The sequence below is a fragment of the Marmota marmota genome, unplaced genomic scaffold (assembly GCF_001458135.2).
Source record: "Marmota marmota marmota unplaced genomic scaffold, marMar, whole genome shotgun sequence".
NCBI classification, from domain to species: Eukaryota; Metazoa; Chordata; class Mammalia; order Rodentia; family Sciuridae; genus Marmota; species Marmota marmota.
The window spans coordinates 36,493,778-36,510,734 of record NW_026000016.1 but is presented as its reverse complement, the minus strand read 5'-3'; the positions used below and the strand labels follow the sequence as shown (position 1 = coordinate 36,510,734).

Sequence of the window (16,957 nt, the reverse complement as noted above, 5' to 3'; positions counted from 1 at the left end):
GGGGGGGGGGTGTGGTTGTGCGGAAACCAGGAGTGATGGCTGCCACCCGCTGGTAGGGGATTGGCCCGCCAAACCCCAGACCCCCCTCTTTGGGCTATCACCCAGGGAACCCCTCAACCTCCTTAGGAGCAGCGCCCGCATTCCCAGCCCCAAGACCCAACTTAAGCTGTTGGCCTCGCGGGATTACAGCTGAGAAATGGACTTCCCAGGGAAGACAGGTGTACTGCAGGGACCAGCAGAAAAGAGACAGCTGTCTGTCTAGAAAGGTTGGAAGATTTTGTTCTGCCTATCCAGCTTCTTCCACAACCACCACCATGAGCCAGCCAAGGTGTTGAGAGCTTGTTAGGGACAATGTCCAGGTCAGGGGCTTGATTCCACATGGACAGAATATTTAAGACTGGCAGTGTCAAGGGTGAGTTGGAAATACCTGCCCTTTACCTTCCGGCTTCCAGCATTGGAATCAGTCCTCTCACTGCTACAATGCTCTCAATAAAATGTTTTCTGATTTCTAATGACAGATGGGAGGAGGGATGGGCAAAACATGACCAGGAGCCCTCTGTTAGATTCAAGGTGCCACTGAATCATAGCTACCCTCCTGTTCTGTGTGCCAGCCACTCCTATTAGCATTATAATGAAGGAAAGAGCAAGCACAGCTCATCTGGAAAAGCCAAATTGTATTGCTGCTTGTATTGGTAACTTTACTATGAACATTTGCGAGGAACGCTTGACATTTTAAACCTCAGCCTTCTGAGTATGCTTGAGGGGGTCATTCCACTACATCCCCTTGGGTAACAAAACAGACATACAGTAGCCTGAGGATAAAGGGTTAGGGCTTTTTTATTTTTTAAATGCATGCACAGACAAAACACACTTTAACACCCTCCTTTTGAATCTGTTCACTTTTGATGTTAAAAAATTTGCCATAGTGTACATCTTTGTGGCTATATTTAATATTAACAGCACATGAATTTGTGGACTTGAACTTCTGAATTCTGTAGCAGAATAGTATTGTAAATCTCATTCTGAGAATAATGAGCTTGGCTGTCTACACATACTACAAATAAAGATGCATGTTAAACGTTGGTGTTGATGCTATACAGTCCAGTGTTTCATGAACATTAAACTCTCCTTCTTAATTTGTTAACATCCCAGTGTAAGTTCTAAGTGGGCTAGGAAGATGCAATTGCAAAATCTCCTCCCTGCTCCCAAATAATCCCAACTCATTCATGTTTTATTCAGATTTACATAAATCACTTGCAGAACCCAGCCTCTTTCATTTAGAATTTTGTGTGCAACAGTTTCCAATTCAAAAAGGAAAAACTTAACTGAAATTAGATGTTGTAAACAAAAGAAACAACCAAAATAAAAACTATTATGCCACATTTCAAGTTCAAATGCAAAATGATGAAATTTCATATGCTGGAAACAATACTAACAAACAGAAACACTGAAATTCTTAACAACCAAAAAAGCTACTCACCATTATAATACAAACAAACTCTGACTAACATAAAACAACACAGGGCCCAGGAACATCCTATTAAACAAAGGTAATTGCTACTGGGGACCTGCAAATGCTTTTCTTTCTTAAGCGGGTTGGGTTTATCAACCTGCTTTTGTTTATTTGTAATAAAAGTTCTGCCAGGCGAAAGGCTTGGATGTTTTCCCCAGAATCCAGCACAAAAGTGAGTGTAAAATTCAAGCTGGAAAATATCATTGTTGTCAATAAAGAGAAGGCTGCTGATTCTGATAAAAAGCTGTGATTTGTGTGCTTCTAGCAATAGCATTTCCTGATATGATCGTCTCTTAGAATAGTTTAAGAAATTGGATCATTTCATGAGAGTTTTCCAGGGAATAAAGTATCCTGAGGTTTGATACCCTGCCTCTTGTGGAGTTTGAGAAGTGATGGACAGAATGGCTTAGTTTGTTAAATCAACAGAGGCTAAATTTCTTGGTTGATGATTCAAACAGAAAAAATAAATGGCATGTCCATTATTTCTTCATAATTGTTCAGACCTCTTTTCTCTCCCCCTCTTGTAACAAGGTTCTCTTATAAGTCCTTGTGGATGTCTCTCTGAAGGGCATCTTGAAAGAAAGGGGAGGTCAGGTTTAGCAGCCTAAATCAGCTGAGTACTAATTCCACCCAATGACCTGGACACCTTCTCTGACTTCAGTGGGTTTGGGACTGACTGAGAACCGAGAGAGAAGCCTGACGAAAGACAGGCACTGCTGCCAAGAGCTGCTCTGTTAGCCAGAGGACTTTGTCACTTTAATGAAGCTATTTCCCCTTACCCTGAAGCTTTTCATTCTTTTACCTGGAAGTGGACCTTCGTTATAGCATGAGGGAGTAATGGTCTCCCTTGAGACAATGACAGATTCACACCCCCCTCCAAACATTACAAGCTGTATAATTTGGAAAAGAAAGAAAGAACGAGACCCTTAGTGTATATTTGAAAGACAATCAATCTTCAGAAAGCAAGTCTGACATCACTTTTGTGACAGTTCTTTAAACCGCAGAATGAGAGAGTGGAGGTTTGGGTCTCCTAAAGGAATTGGCAGTTAACAAGGCATTGAGGCTGCCGGGTTGTCACCACTGGTCTACGGCCTCAAGATGTTTTTGTTTTAATATCAGACTCTCTTCTCATTCTCGTTTCAACTTATCCTTGACCCTACCTTGAACCCTGCATTGGACTAAGTGAAAACATGGAGTCCCCATGGAAGTGGCCCCATGCATGAGTTATGGAGGAGCCCAGGGAGCATCACCAGCAAAGATATTCCCTTCTTCCTGCAGTCTCAAGGGAAGGGCGTGACCTGGACAGGAGGGCAGTGATGTGTTGCCTCTTGGAAAGTTCCTGCCTTGTGTCTGGGCTTTGCTGTGTAAGGAGTTGCTGGCTGCCTCTGGCCCCTGAGCCCTGGCTGCTGTTTAATATTCTGCCTGCTCCGTTGATGTTGTGCTTGGCTCCTGTGGGACTGCAACTCACGGCTGGAAACTGGAGCCAATTTTCTGTCTTCATCTCACAGTGTTTTGACTGGAGGCAGATCCAGTTCAGGCGGATCAGGGCTGGTGGAAACAACTACCAAGTGTCTCTCTGTCTGCTTCGCTTTGGAAGGAGAAAGTGGAGGGAGCCCCCAGAATGTTGTAGAGGAACCTGGCCTGTGGAAGCGAGAGGAGGAGGGGACAGGGGGCAGCGGAACAGACTGAACCTCAGAGCATCAGTTGGGATTACGGTGGAGATTTCTGCCTCCCCCGCCCTTTCCTTTTGATTGATTAGCGGGTTTCATCAAAGGAGACTCCCAGGGGATTGACTAGAAAATTGATTTTGCCTTATTAATAGAAAGGAAGCACAAGGGTTTTGGCTCTGCCTCTTAGTGGAACATTTTCTGAGGGAAGGTCAGGAGGAAAATGTGTTTAGGAGGCAAAGCAGCTGTCTGGAAGAGGGCTGAAGGGAATCTGAGAACAATAAGAAATGGGCTTTTAAAGATCCGCCCCTGAGATGCAGATTGCTGAACACAGAGGCTGAGCTAATAGCAGGAGTTTGCTGAGGTTTTCTTGGGAAAATAATCAAATGGTTCAGGGTGAAGGGGTGGACTAGGAAGTAAAAGTTTCCCAAAGCAAAGGCATGAAGATGCCAAGGCTGTCCCTTAGCTTGGTCTTGATTGGGGCTGTTTTCTCTTTTTCTTTTTCCAGATCTGAGGCTGTCAGAGATGACTCTGGTTCTGTCCATGAATAGATTCTGCGAGCCCATTGTCTCGGAAGGAGCTGCTGAAATTGCTGGGTACCAAACACTATGGGAGGCTGACAGCTACAGAGGCCCGAGCCCCCCGGGGCCAGCACAGGCTCCTTTGCAGGGAGACCGGGGAGCCGGTCCCCCACTGGCAGGTATTGCCCTTGACCTTCCCCTTCTGCCCTCCACAGCCAGACTGGTAGACAGATGGGACGTCCTTCTGAGCTGAGAGCTGATGCTCCAGGGCTGCCAGTGTGCCTTTCATAAGCAGACCCAGGGCTCCTGGAGAGGACAGTAGTGGTATTTAAATTGCATTCAAATGTGCCTGTACCTCTGCTGCTCCTTGCATACAAGTCATGGGCCTGTATTTTTAGGAGAGCCAAACCAAATTTTTGAATCTCTGAGTTTATTTTCCAATCTCGTACAACTGTATAGTTCTCTCAGAGTGGCACAAACTCTGGTGGGCTTGACAGTGAAATCTTTACCCCTTGAGACATAAAAGAATCTGCACTTTGGATGAGCAGCTTTGTACCTTTTCTCTTTATGGAACATATGACCGGCTTTGGTATTGGAGGAAAACTATTATAAGCCAACAAAATAGAAGTCTATTCTTCCTGATTCTTTATCCTTGAGTTTTAAGTTCCTTTGGGGATTTTTTGGTAGCACTGGCTATTTAAAGAAAAAAAAAACTAAAATATAAAATAAGACTTGAGGGAAGTCTGTTTTACTAAGAAGGATTAAAAGATGTGGTCTTTAAAAATTAGGTCCTACTTTATTATGAATGATGTGCTACATTTTTAAGAGTGAAAATGATTTTAATTACCCAAAATCTGAATTTTAATATATAAGTTTCGCTTTTTAAAAGAACTGTTATAACACCAGTGTGCCCCCATGTGTTTACTACCTAGAACCAAAAATATTTAAAAGAAGTCTGGTTACCAGTGGTTCCCATTAAAGATGTATACATCTGAATAGTGATGTTATGTTGTCTGGATTTAATGAAACAGTTTGAATAAATATTAATATTATTTCGGAGTTGCCGTACTCCTCCCCTTTACAAATTTCACTGTTTGTCTATGCATTGAGTTTAAGAATCTGAGTGTTTAGTAGGTGCTGAAAGTTATCATTTTCCTCTAAAATTGCCTGGAAGCCCTCGCCCAGCTTGGGTCACAGGATTCTGTGTGATAGCAACTATTAAGACAAATGTTTATTTTTAATCACCACATGTACAGACATAGATGTAGCCAAGCTATCCTCTGGAAGAAAAGGAAATGAAAGTATTTTGTTTGGAGAACCTCTGGCAAACTGCATGTCATTTGTCATATCTGATTTATTACCACAGGATCACATTACAGGGGAATTTCAAATCCTATAACAACATCCAAGATCACATACTTTAAGAGGAAGTATGTGGAAGAAGAGGATTTTCACCCACCACTCAGCAGCTGTAGCCATAAAGTATGTTTTTTTTAATAGTCATTATTTTTATTAAGAGTTTAAGATACTTAGTTGCTTGATCCATTTCCAGAAATTAAAATGAGCCACTTCTTTGGAGGGCCACATTAAGTGTTGTCACTTTTTTGGGTCCTGTGTTATTTTTCACAAGTACTTGAAGAGAGAGCCAGAAAGAGATCTTCTATGCAGAAATAACAAAATTATACAATGCAACAAACATCTTTTTTACTTAAGATTTAATATTTCTCAAGTTGCCTGAAGGGTTATGGTTGTTCTACACTTTCATGTGCCAGGAAATGCACTTGTTCTGTCCTGACATGCTCTCCCCAGCCTGAGCTCTGCCTCTGGTGGCCCATGTTACTTCTGTGTACCCACATGGGGGTGGCTCCTCAGGGCTTTCGCTGCCCTCTCAGTGTGTGCATGCAATACAAACATGGGCTTCCTCTTACATTCATTCATGGCTGAGGGAGGTCACATTCATTCATGTTAAGTTTGTTGAAATATAGAATCCATTCCTAAGAGAAGAACAAACCTTACTTTCTTGCACATATACTAAGAGATTATCAAGATGGGGAAAGAGCATAGGATTATGGAACTTTTGAAATATCAGTTCTTTTTTCCTTATAATAATCTTCCTTCAAAAATGATCTGGTGATTTAATGAAAGAGGGAAAGAGGATATAGCCCCAGACCATTGTTGTCTAAAATGCAGAGGGGTTTTGAGTTCAGCTTCCCTTCTGTCTCCTCTTGCACCCATACCACACGCTTTAGATGTTGCTTTTGCCTTGCCCATAGAAAGACATCAGCATGTGTTGGCAGGTGTTCCTTTCCCTGTGTGCGTTGTCCTTGTCTCGGCCTCTGGTCAGTCTTCCCTGATTTAATTCACAGCTCTTTGGGTCATGCTACCAGTTTGCCTTTTTTTTTTTAATGATCTGGGAGAGCTGGCCCCCAGGACACTGGCAGTTTATTTCCTTTTCAATTTTGAAGTTGTGGTTGTAGCAGTTTTCCAGTTCCTACTGGATTTGCACCAACCATCACACAGGGATAGTATCTCACAGCTCAAGAGTGAGTCCCCTCATTTCCTCTCTGCAGTTGCCTTCTCCTGCCAGACCCTAAAAGAAAGCTTACTTTGGACCTTCAACTGACAGATACTGTCCATGTCTGAGCCTCATTAATTATTGTTATTCTCTTATCAAGCAAGGGTCATTACAGATATGACACCCAGAGGATTAAAAGAAGGACAGCACCAAAAGCCAAATCTCGTGCTCCCTGACGGCTAGATCAGACTCTGGGTATACTTCAAAGCATACCCAATATGATCTGTGCCTTGACATCTTTTTAAAATCGTTTATTGATGTGCAGTACATGTGTGTGCCTATGTGTGCATATGTATTTGTATATACATACATTAAAAAAAGTGCAAGTGAAGTACAGCTTGATGATTTTCACCCATGAACATACCCACATCACTAATATCCAGGTCAAGAACCAAAATGTAACCAGCTATCAGAATGCTTCATTGAACCCACTTCTAGTCACTACCCCTTTACTCCACCCAAGGTAACTGCTCTTCTAACTTCTAACAGCTTAGATTAGTTGTGTGTTTCATCATCTTCCTCACTGAGCCATAAAAGATTGAACAACCAGGCTGCCCCTGCTGAGATCTGCACTGGGCTGGATTCTCTGGTGTGACCATACCAGTGGGTGGGAAGACAGGAGAATGAGTCAGACATCACTTTCCTGTGTTCATATATGAATACGTGAACAGTGTAACTCCACATCATGTACAACCACAAGAATGGGAAGTTATACTCCATGTATTACAATATGTCAAAATATACTCTACTGTCCTGTATAACTAAAAAGAACAACAAAAAAAGTGTCAAACCAACATACTCATAAGAATATCAATGTTGGTTTGGGGGTATTGTGGAAACTTGAGAATTTTCCAAAGCGTTAACCAAATTGTTACATATATAAGCAATTAGAAATGTAATTCCAAAGGGGTTTTACAAAACTTTGAAAACTTTATAAATGGTTTTCATGGCCCAGGCAAATAATCTTAAAAAAAAAAATATATAGATTTAGTTGGTTATTTTACATCCTAGTTTGTTGCTCCTGTAATAAGATTGTGATTGGTTTCTGAAAATAAAAAAAAGAAGTGGGTGGGAGCTTTTCGGGTGAGGATGGGGGGCATCTGCAGCACTGGGGTCAGCCTTTCTAAGTGGACCCAGGGGAAGCAAGAACACAACATTGCCAAACCAGATCCTGCCAAGAAAGAAATATGCAGGCGTAATATTTTTGTACAGTCCATTTTCTAAGCTTTCTCTCTCTTTTTTTAAATTTTTAGACCATCTCAATTTTTGAGGAACGAGCCCACATCCTCTATATGTCCTTAGAAAAGCTGAAGTTTATCGATGATCCTGAAGTGTACCTCCGAAGATCTGTCCTTATAAACAACTTGATGAAAAGGATTCATGGAGAAATCATCATGCAGAATAACTGGTGCTTTCCCGCCTGCTCCTTCAGTGGCGCCTCTGCCCAGGAGTGGTTTATGGCTCAAGACTGTCCTTACCGAAAACGACCACGGATGGCCAAAGAGGAGTGTGAAAAGTTTCATGCCTGCTGCTTTTACCAAGAGTGCGGTGGTCACTACCTGAATTTACCCCTTTCCGTCAATGCGAATGTGGGAAGTGCCTCCTCCTCCTCCTCCTCTTCTTCCTCTTCCTCTCCCCCTCTGCCTTTGCCCAGTTGTTCCCATCAGGTGGATTTTGATGTAGGCGGGGCACCCATTTACAAGAGTGATGGCCAGATACCTGCCAATGAAATCTTTGTCACTAATGTCAGGTCACTTGGCGTTCAGGAAAAGGCCAGGTTAAGTGAGGAGAAAGCGAACGACACCAACAGAGAAGGTGACCCCCTCAGCCATGAACCTGTGGGCAATGACCTCGATCTTGAGTGCAAAGGCCAATTTTATGATTATTTCGAGACTGGATATAATGACAAAAACAATGTAAGCGAGTCCTGGAAAAAGTCTTTAAGGAAAAAGGAGCCTTCACCAAGCAACAAACTGTGCTGCAGCAAAGGAAGTAAAGTATGAACCATCTTTTCACCAAAACTTGGAAGCATGCGCAGCATGATCAGTTAGCTCTCATAAATTTTATTTTGAATGGATTTTATAGTTTTGTACAACTGATAAAATTATGCCATGAACATACCGTGTCGTTTTAATGCCTGGAGAGCAGATTGCATAAAACATCTGTATAGTAGGCATCAGCAAGCTACTTATAAATGCGGTGATTCTACCAAGGAAACAATTGACTTAATATTTAAAAGTTTATCTTAGTTTTCTTACAGAAAAAGATCAGTAGGTTAAATTGGGGGACAACCTGCCCTTGTGATAGTTTCATGGCCCCCCAAGAAGCCTGTCACTACTAGCTAAGAAAGTTCAACTCGTTTGCCAATTCATTAGGTAGTTATTTGGTAAGCAAATCAATATAACCAGCAAAAGATGTCTGCTTCTTCCATATGATACAGTATTTTTTTTTCTGAATAAAAGACTGAAGACAGGGAGCTAGATAAATGGCTTCATAGTGCTGTTAAGTATTTGTATTTAACAGTCTCTGTGTGACAGATAAAAATAGGATGGAACCGAATGAAACACCTGTCTAGGGGCAGCAATTGACACTCTGCGGAGAGGGTATTCCCTGCAAGTTCCCGGCTTGCCTGTGATGGGGGATGAGGTTTTTAGGGAGGTGGTATACAGGGCGATTTTTGGTGCCTTACTTTATCTTAATTTTTGCCAATGTGAAAATTAAGGATAAATCAGAGTTACAGCAGGGATTTGACAAACAAGAATAAAAAACAAAAACACAGGGTGGATACATATGGTTTGGAAACTGTTAACTTTGAACTATTGCGTTCAGCTTTTGATTCGACACCTCTATTCTTCCTTTATTTTTGATGCCCGGTTGCTTTGGGTTTGGCATTTTTGGATAGGGATGGAGGACACAATAGAGAGAGCTGTTAGCAACCAGCACTAGCTGCTTGAGCTTTTCTATGGCAACGGTGTGTTGCTGGGGTCTGGGTTTTCTGGGTTTTGGGTTGTTTTGTTTTGTTTTGTTTTCTTGTCCAATGAAGTTCATGAGCCCGTGGCATGCATTATACTTTAATCTGTTTTGCATCATTTCACTCGTTTAGATTATAAAAGCATGTGGTTTTTTATATATGACTTTTGCTGTTGATTAAGAAGCACAATGTTAATAAATGATGTGGTGATCAATAAGATTTATCTTAAAGAATGTAAAGATTTTAGTTTTTGGAAAGTTATTTTGGAGAAATGGGACTTGGTCTGTAATCATTACTGTGTATTTGGCCAACAGTCTTCTCAGTAATGTCTTGAATTTGGATATTTGCAAGAGTGTTCAGGTGACCCTCTGACCATCTTTCCTTCCACTCCAGCCAACTCCTTCTGCGAAATGGTATTCCTATTGCCAGGGTTACCAAGTGACTTGGGCCTCTTTAAATATTACTTTACAGGAACCAAATGCCAAACAGAGGAAACAAGTAAGTCCTCCCAGTTTCTCCAAGATAAAGCTTTTTTTTAAATTATTATTATTGCTATTAATATTAAATATAGGTCTCATTCATACAGTGTATGAGTAGGATCATTTGGACAATTGTCCACAAGGACCAATTTTTAAAACAAATGTTCTTGTGTTATAGCTAAATAGTCTAGCAATGTTTTGTCCTTTATTTTCAATATTTGATAAACATTTGATGTTGAAAATTTAGATGATAGATGCTTGTATATGAATGTGTTGTAATAAAGTGAGGTTTTCTTGATATATATTTATTAAAATGATCAAAATTCATTAAGCTTTTTTATTTTATCTTAATGACTATTGGCTATGGTTCTCTTTGCCATTATTCTCTCTCCATGAAAAAACTCAAAACACTTAGAAACTGTAGTGGACAGTGACCACACAGGAATTTTCAAATTGAAAGAGTACTTAAAAGGCCAATATTTTAGACTGGTCCTAGTTTGTAGGTGTAGATTACTGTTGATTAAGAAGCACAGTGTTGATAAATGATGTGATTGATTAAAGTTATATCTTAAAGAATGTAAAAAGTTTTGTTTTGGGAAAATTTCCGAAAAAAAACTTGTGTAACACGAATCCATTAAATACTGAACCCTGGGTGATTTCTTTATGAAATGTCAAATTATTAAGATGACCCATATATAAATGGTTTTAATAGCTACAGATTATTGCAAGTAGTATTCCATTCAGTTCTGTATTAATGTTATTCTTAAAAGCCAATATTTTATTTGATAAAGGGGAAAGCTAGTTGAAAGCTAATTAATTTGTCAAAAGTAGCATTCTTATTATAATACCATGGAGATTTAAATATGAAAGAAAGGGCTTATCTTTTTGCTGTTTTAAAAGCCCCCAACATTGCCACATAATGTGTTCTTGGTGGCCCAAACTATCAAATGAGGGAGTTGGTGATTTTCCCATTTGCTCAGTAGAACCAACTAGAATTACTTCTTTGCAGGGTGGGTGGTACCTTTGAATCCAGCAGCATAAAAATCTGTAATTGTTAGTCATCAGGTTTTTTTGATCCTAGGACATTTCCAGAATATGTAAAGAAATTCTTTTTATTCACCAAATATAATCCCTAAACACCCATCCAAATTACAAAAATTTTCCGTGTCATTAGCATGAGAGCCTGAGTGCCTCTTGTGTGGCCCCTTCATGCCCAGCATTGTCACTTCTGTTTACAAGATACTAAGATTTTTCCCAAAGTGGCCAAGGCACTCCTTCATGGTAAGTTAAATCCATTATGGGAGAATTGGAAAAGTTGACACTTTCCACCCAATCTGCCATCTGCCTGCTTGGAAGTAGCACCTTCTCTCATTGCTGTGCTCTACCTCAAGTGTAACCCAATAGAGCTGAATCCAGACTTTTGAAAGACAAGGGAATTCTTTAAAAAGTGGCCCTGCTTCTCAAGAGTGCCTTCTATTGCTACTCCCTGGCATCTCAGTACATGTCTTGAGCCAATCATTAGCCTTTATCACTGGACCTTCCTTTCCAAAGTGGGTCATTGTAGAAAGTGGCTCAGCAAAGGCAATTTAAAAGGGTAAAGATTTTATACACTTTCTTAAAATCCTATTCTTGAAAAGAGTCTTAAGGCTAGGACAGGATGGGATGTGGGAGGAAAATAGAAAAACTCAGTCAAGAGAACTCACAGTTTGACAATTAATCAATAATTAGAGAAAAGCATGATCTTTTAAGGTTACAGAAATTTAGAAAATTTTATATGCTGAAGCAAGTGAATGAAAGTATTTTTATTTTTAGAACTCATCCTTAAATCCATCAAAGCATGACTACCACCCTTCCAATCATGAACTTTTTATTAGAGTTCCCCTTGATTACCTCCTTTCTGTGTATCAGAAGGGCAATAGAAAACTTACAGAAGACATGGGCATTACACTGGGACTCCAACTTCCCAGGAAATATCAGCTAATAACATAAGGATTCTTAGGTGATGCAGCCAGTCTTCTATCCTTCAAACGAATTGAGAGCAGGAGATGTTTTTAGACATTATTAGTCATTCGAAACCATGCTTATGACAGCCCCTTATATTTGAAGTCATTTCATTTGTAGTTAAGGTTATCACATCCCTGCCAATATTATTAGGCCTTTTCAAAGACAAGGATTCAGCCTTAACAATGATGGCTGAAACTAGCTGCACAACTATCCTATGAAGAGAAGCATGAAATCAGCATTTAAGTAAAAAAGAAGAAACAATGTATGGTTTCTAGTTACTCATTTTAAGATTGCTGTGTTTTGATTCTGCAGTTTAAAATGAAGGCAGTAAGGACCTAAGTTACCTACAAGATGTCTCTGTTGCTTTCCTAGGGTTATGGTACATCAGCAAGGTATATTCTCCTCACCTGGCTAAAACTTCTCCATTTTATGTGATATAGCTGCATGACCTAGGGTGAAACAGTTACTAGTTAAGAGATGTTTCCAGTCCTGGGTACATGCTATATTTTAGCTGGGAGAACTCACTTAGAAAAAGCACTTGCAAAGATGTAAGTTATGAACACTTGAATCTCGCATCCTGCCATAAAGTGCATCAGCAAGTGAATTTAATAAAACATGCTGTTTAAAATAGTCTGTAATTTCCTGTTTCTGCCTTTCCCTTCACTATCTGTGACAGGCTGAAGAATGATGACTAAACGAATGGAATTTATACAAGTTAGTCTGGTGGTGTTTGCAAACCATTGCCATGAGCTGCTTCTTTGGTAAACAGTTCTCTGGTGGGCTGTCTATGATTGGTTTTTTTCCCCCTTGGTGTTGATCCAGTTAACTTCGAAAATGCAAACTACTTATTCATAGCCTAGAAACACCTGCTTTTGACCACAATGAAGCTAATAGAAAGTATAGTCATGTATTAATCATTTCTCATGAAATTTCCCATATTTCTAAATCCCATTTTATAAGTATTTCTTTGATTTAAAGTGATAAAGTTAGCACAGTAACTTTATCACTTCTAAGCTCATGCTTCTAATCCTAGCAACTCAGGAGGCTGAGGCTGGAGGTTCAGGGCTAGCCTAGAACCTAGCAAGACCCAGTATCCAAACAAAAAAGAGAAATAAATTAAAAGGTCTGAGGATGGGGGTTGGTGGTAGAGCACCACTGGTTCAACCCTCAACACTGCAAAAAAAAAAATACTAATAAAAATAAAGTGATCCCATCTTATAAAATGCCTTATCTTGGGGACAGAACCCACACAAAAAAGAATTTGCAGAGATATAAGTTGTGATATTCCCACAGAGATCCTCAAGACAATGGACAAATATCAGAAATTTGTGGGGAAGGGATCCAATCTACACTTTGGCTTGTGGTGCCCAAACTAGCTGGGCCTTTAGTAGGTACTGTTTCCATCCAGGTCATTCCATGGGAGCCACTGAGTCCTGGCATGCGATATGATCTGTCAGCTCTCACACAAACCAGCTCTGATGCTTCTGACATGTCTTCAGCTGCCTCTTGAGGTTGCTGCAATGAACTAAGCTCAGATATGGCATGACCCTTGCACTCTTGCAATTGAGAGGTGAATGTGTCGCTCTAAAGTTTGCCTGGCACAGCAGTCCAACAGCTACACCATCTTCAAAACTCACAACATCCCCCCTGTGCTGATAAGGAAAAGACAGGACGAGAGGCTATGCAAGGGATTTTGGCAGAAAGTTAGGGAGTTGATCTCTGATCCAGTAGAATGGAAGAAGTCTGAGAATATGGTGCTCCACATGCATTGCAGAATAATCAATTTAAAGGAAAAGTCTAAAGACTAAAAAGGAAGGAAGACAATTTTTCCCCCTCTGTCAAAGCTCTTTATGAAGACAAGAAAAAACATCTCAGGGATGAAAGAATTTCCTTTATATTTTTGCAGGAAGAGGGAAATGACTTGTCTGCCCTTTCAGGAGCCAGAAGAGTTTCTTGTTGTTCTCCAGGTCTATAGATGCCCCCCAACTGTCTTTGTGAGTAGGTATAGGCATTAGCACCTGTCTCCTGTTCAGTTCAGGCATAGAGGTTGTGGGTGTCTAATGAGATTGGGACGTAGCAGAGGGTTAGGAGTGTGGGGTTTGGGGTGGGATTGTCTGGATGTAAATCCCAGCTCCGCCATTGTAGCTGTGCAGTCCTGGCCAATGAGCCACATACTTCCTAGTGCCTTTGTTCTCTTGACTGTAAAATGGGGTGGCACATGGTATCCACATCATAAGGTTGTCAGGATTAAAGTCTTCAATATTGAGGAAGTGACTGAACCTGGGGCAGGTATGCATTATGGGTGTACAATAAGAGCAAGCCTCTGTGACTTTTCCACTACTGTCCCTGGATGCTTTGTGAGAGGGTCCTGACAATACTAGATTCTTTTTTTGATGGAGAATGTTCAGCCTCTGCAGTTTTGTACAGTGAGCTTGAAATTGAACAGGGGGATGTTGTCAAACTTGGGGTCCCAGGGCTTTTAGACAATTATAAAAGTAGTCTCAGGACATTGGTGTCCCTGAGATACATTCAGTGCTTCCAAAAGCATATTGAAACTCATAAAATTTCCTGAAAGCAGTTGCATTGGCAAACCCATGTCAGATTTCTTTTTACCTTTGTTGGAATTAAATCAGCTCTAGGTTGACCCATTTATTACAGACTGAGAAGAAACTGACTAAGGAAATCAAGGCATGATTCTTAATAAGTGCAATTTGTTTTGAAGATAGTATATTTTAAAACATTGTCTGTGTTGAGAGACTAAGAAGTGTCCCTTATAAGGGAAAAGATTAAAAACCACTAACCTCTGACTCACCCCCAGAATTTGCCCAAGTTCAAGTTGATTCTATTAGCATATTAAATGGGTCTCTGAGAAAAAAAATGGTGTTAAGTTTAAGTATATATATTTTTTTATTATTTAAACTCAATACTATTCCCTGGCAACAGAAGCCAAAGCAGAATTTTCTAGATAATCATAACTGAGGACTTGGCCTATCATAAAATAACTACGACAGAGAGCTGGAAGTGTGGGTCAGTGGTAGAACACTTGTCTAGCATGCATTAGGCCCTGAGTTCAATCCCCAGCACCACAAAAAACAAACAAAACTAAGACACAGTTTCCACTTACAAAATCTAAATTTAAAAAGCAGAACTACCAGAGTTGTAGTTAAGGGTTAACCACAACTCTTAACTATGGGATGATTATCCCTACTTCAAACTATCATCCCTTTTTAATGCTACCTCTCAATGCAGCCCAACTGATGATTTCAAAAAAGATTTCCATTTACAAAGTTGCATTTCCCTCTCTGACCACTTTTCGAGAGTATATATTTTTCCACAAGATGAGCTGCACCTGTAGTGATACTTGCTGATTGATAGGACCTGAAATGAGTTTCTGAACCACGTGATTTGAGAATGATAAATGGGCACCAGAGTGTAATGAAATCAGTGTAGTTTGGGTCATGATGGCTGCAGGACTTCTCAGCAACAGGGTCTCCTCCTACGCCCCCAGGATCTGGAATGGCATGATTGGTATCCATAGTTGCCATCTGTGTTGATTGACAAAGGGGACTGAAAGGCCAAGACACCTGAACATGCTCAGGGATAATCAAGCTGTACATCTTCAAACCCCTGTCCTCTCTGTTTGGAAATCCAGAAGAGATTCCAACCTGTAAGGATGATCAATTCGATTTTTCAACCAGTCCAGCCTTGACCTAGCTGGTTTTAGCCATATGACAATGCACCCTGGGAAACATTATTGGTACCCAAACAGAAAGAACCTTAAATAAACCTCAGGATCATCTGTCCATCTGGGTGTTTTAATGGGTGGATAACTCAAAGAATCTTGGGATGGAGTTTGTAAGAATTAATTTTCAACTCTAATTATAGCTCAGATAAGATTTAACTTAATCATTAAATTAAATATTTCTCATTTTTAGCTATTTTCTTAGGGTCTACTACTCATTTCTGCTGTTTCTTAATCACAAAATTATAGCTAAAGCAGTGATAAGGGCATTAGGTTAGGAGTTAGAAGACAGATTCTTGTCCATCTCTGGCACCTGCTAGCTGTCCTACCATGAACAGTGTCTGGGTGTCAAGTGAAGAGGCTGGACTTAAAGGGACTCTAAGATTGTTCTCTCCCGAGTCTAACATCTGTGACTCCAACAACCTGGGATCTTTCTGAAGATTTGCATTTGAATTTTCTACAACATTTTTCTTTCCTTTGCTTCCCCAGGTTCTACCCGCTTGGTGAAACTGCTTCTGGGTGTTTTTAAATTTTATTTTATTTTATTATGGTGCTGGGCATTGAAACCCAGGGCCCTGGTGCATGCTAGGTAAGCCTCTACCACCGAGGCACATCCCAGCCCTCTGAATGATCTTTAGAGATTAAATATGAGATTTTTCTGTTCAGAATCATTGCTTTCTGCATTTGGCTGCTAACCTATTGTCTGCATTACATTCCTCCAGATAGTCCACGCTCCCCATCCTCAATACAGCCACTCTATCCCTCCCCCTGGAGTGCTCCCCCCCCCCNCCCCCCCCCGTTCCCCGCCCCCAGCCCATTAGCTGCACACATCCGGAGCCAGCCAGGCACAACGCTGCTCCTCTTGGCATAAGATTGTCCTCGCCTTCAAGCTAGTGTGGTGCAGGCAGGGGATCCGTGAACCCTCTTCTCTCTCATGTTTATGCGTAATAAAATAGCCGACTTTCCTCGGTTTTATGAAGACAGTCCTTGCAGCTGTGACTATAACTGTTTTTTTTTTTTTCATACCAGCCAAGATTATGGTCCCATAACCCAATTAGTGTCATTTGGTGGTGGTCCAAGTGCTTCCCCTGCACGAGTTTTAATTTGGGGATCCCCGGAGGCTGCACTCCACATCTGTAGCCGGCCTGTTCTTCCTCTCCCCTTATTTGCTCGAGGTTTATGGGAGGATTAGCTGTGTGGTCTGGGAGGCGGCTGCTTCTCTTTCATCCACACGGCTCTCGAGCCGCCAAGGAGCCTTTTACTTTTCATCAAGCCCTGGCACCTGGAGGGCGGGCAGCCCAGGCGACTGGAATGAATCAGTGGATGCCCTGAAGGCCCCAAGGGGCGCGGCCTTGCAAGCATGGGGGAGGGAAGGAGGTGGGAAGGCTGTTTATTGGGCAGCTCACCTCTGCGCCACGCAGGGCCAGGCTGAAATCGCGGGCGCAGGGCGTAGTGTCCTCCCCCCACCCCACCCCCGCACCCCCC

General features: G+C 41.2%; 1 protein-coding gene across 1 annotated transcript; it reads left to right on the top strand.

The window, feature by feature from the left end:
- The first annotated feature begins 2,862 nt into the window (after window positions 1–2,862).
- Window positions 2,863–10,053, top strand: Sertad4 (SERTA domain containing 4). Its single transcript, XM_015483684.2, has 4 exons — window positions 2,863–3,228; window positions 3,689–3,880; window positions 5,068–5,183; window positions 7,530–10,053. The coding sequence occupies exons 2-4, from the start codon at window positions 3,706–3,708 to the stop codon at window positions 8,277–8,279; spliced, it is 1,041 nt and encodes a 346-aa protein (XP_015339170.1). The 5' UTR covers window positions 2,863–3,228; window positions 3,689–3,705; the 3' UTR covers window positions 8,280–10,053.
- The last annotated feature ends 6,904 nt before the right edge of the window (window positions 10,054–16,957 follow it).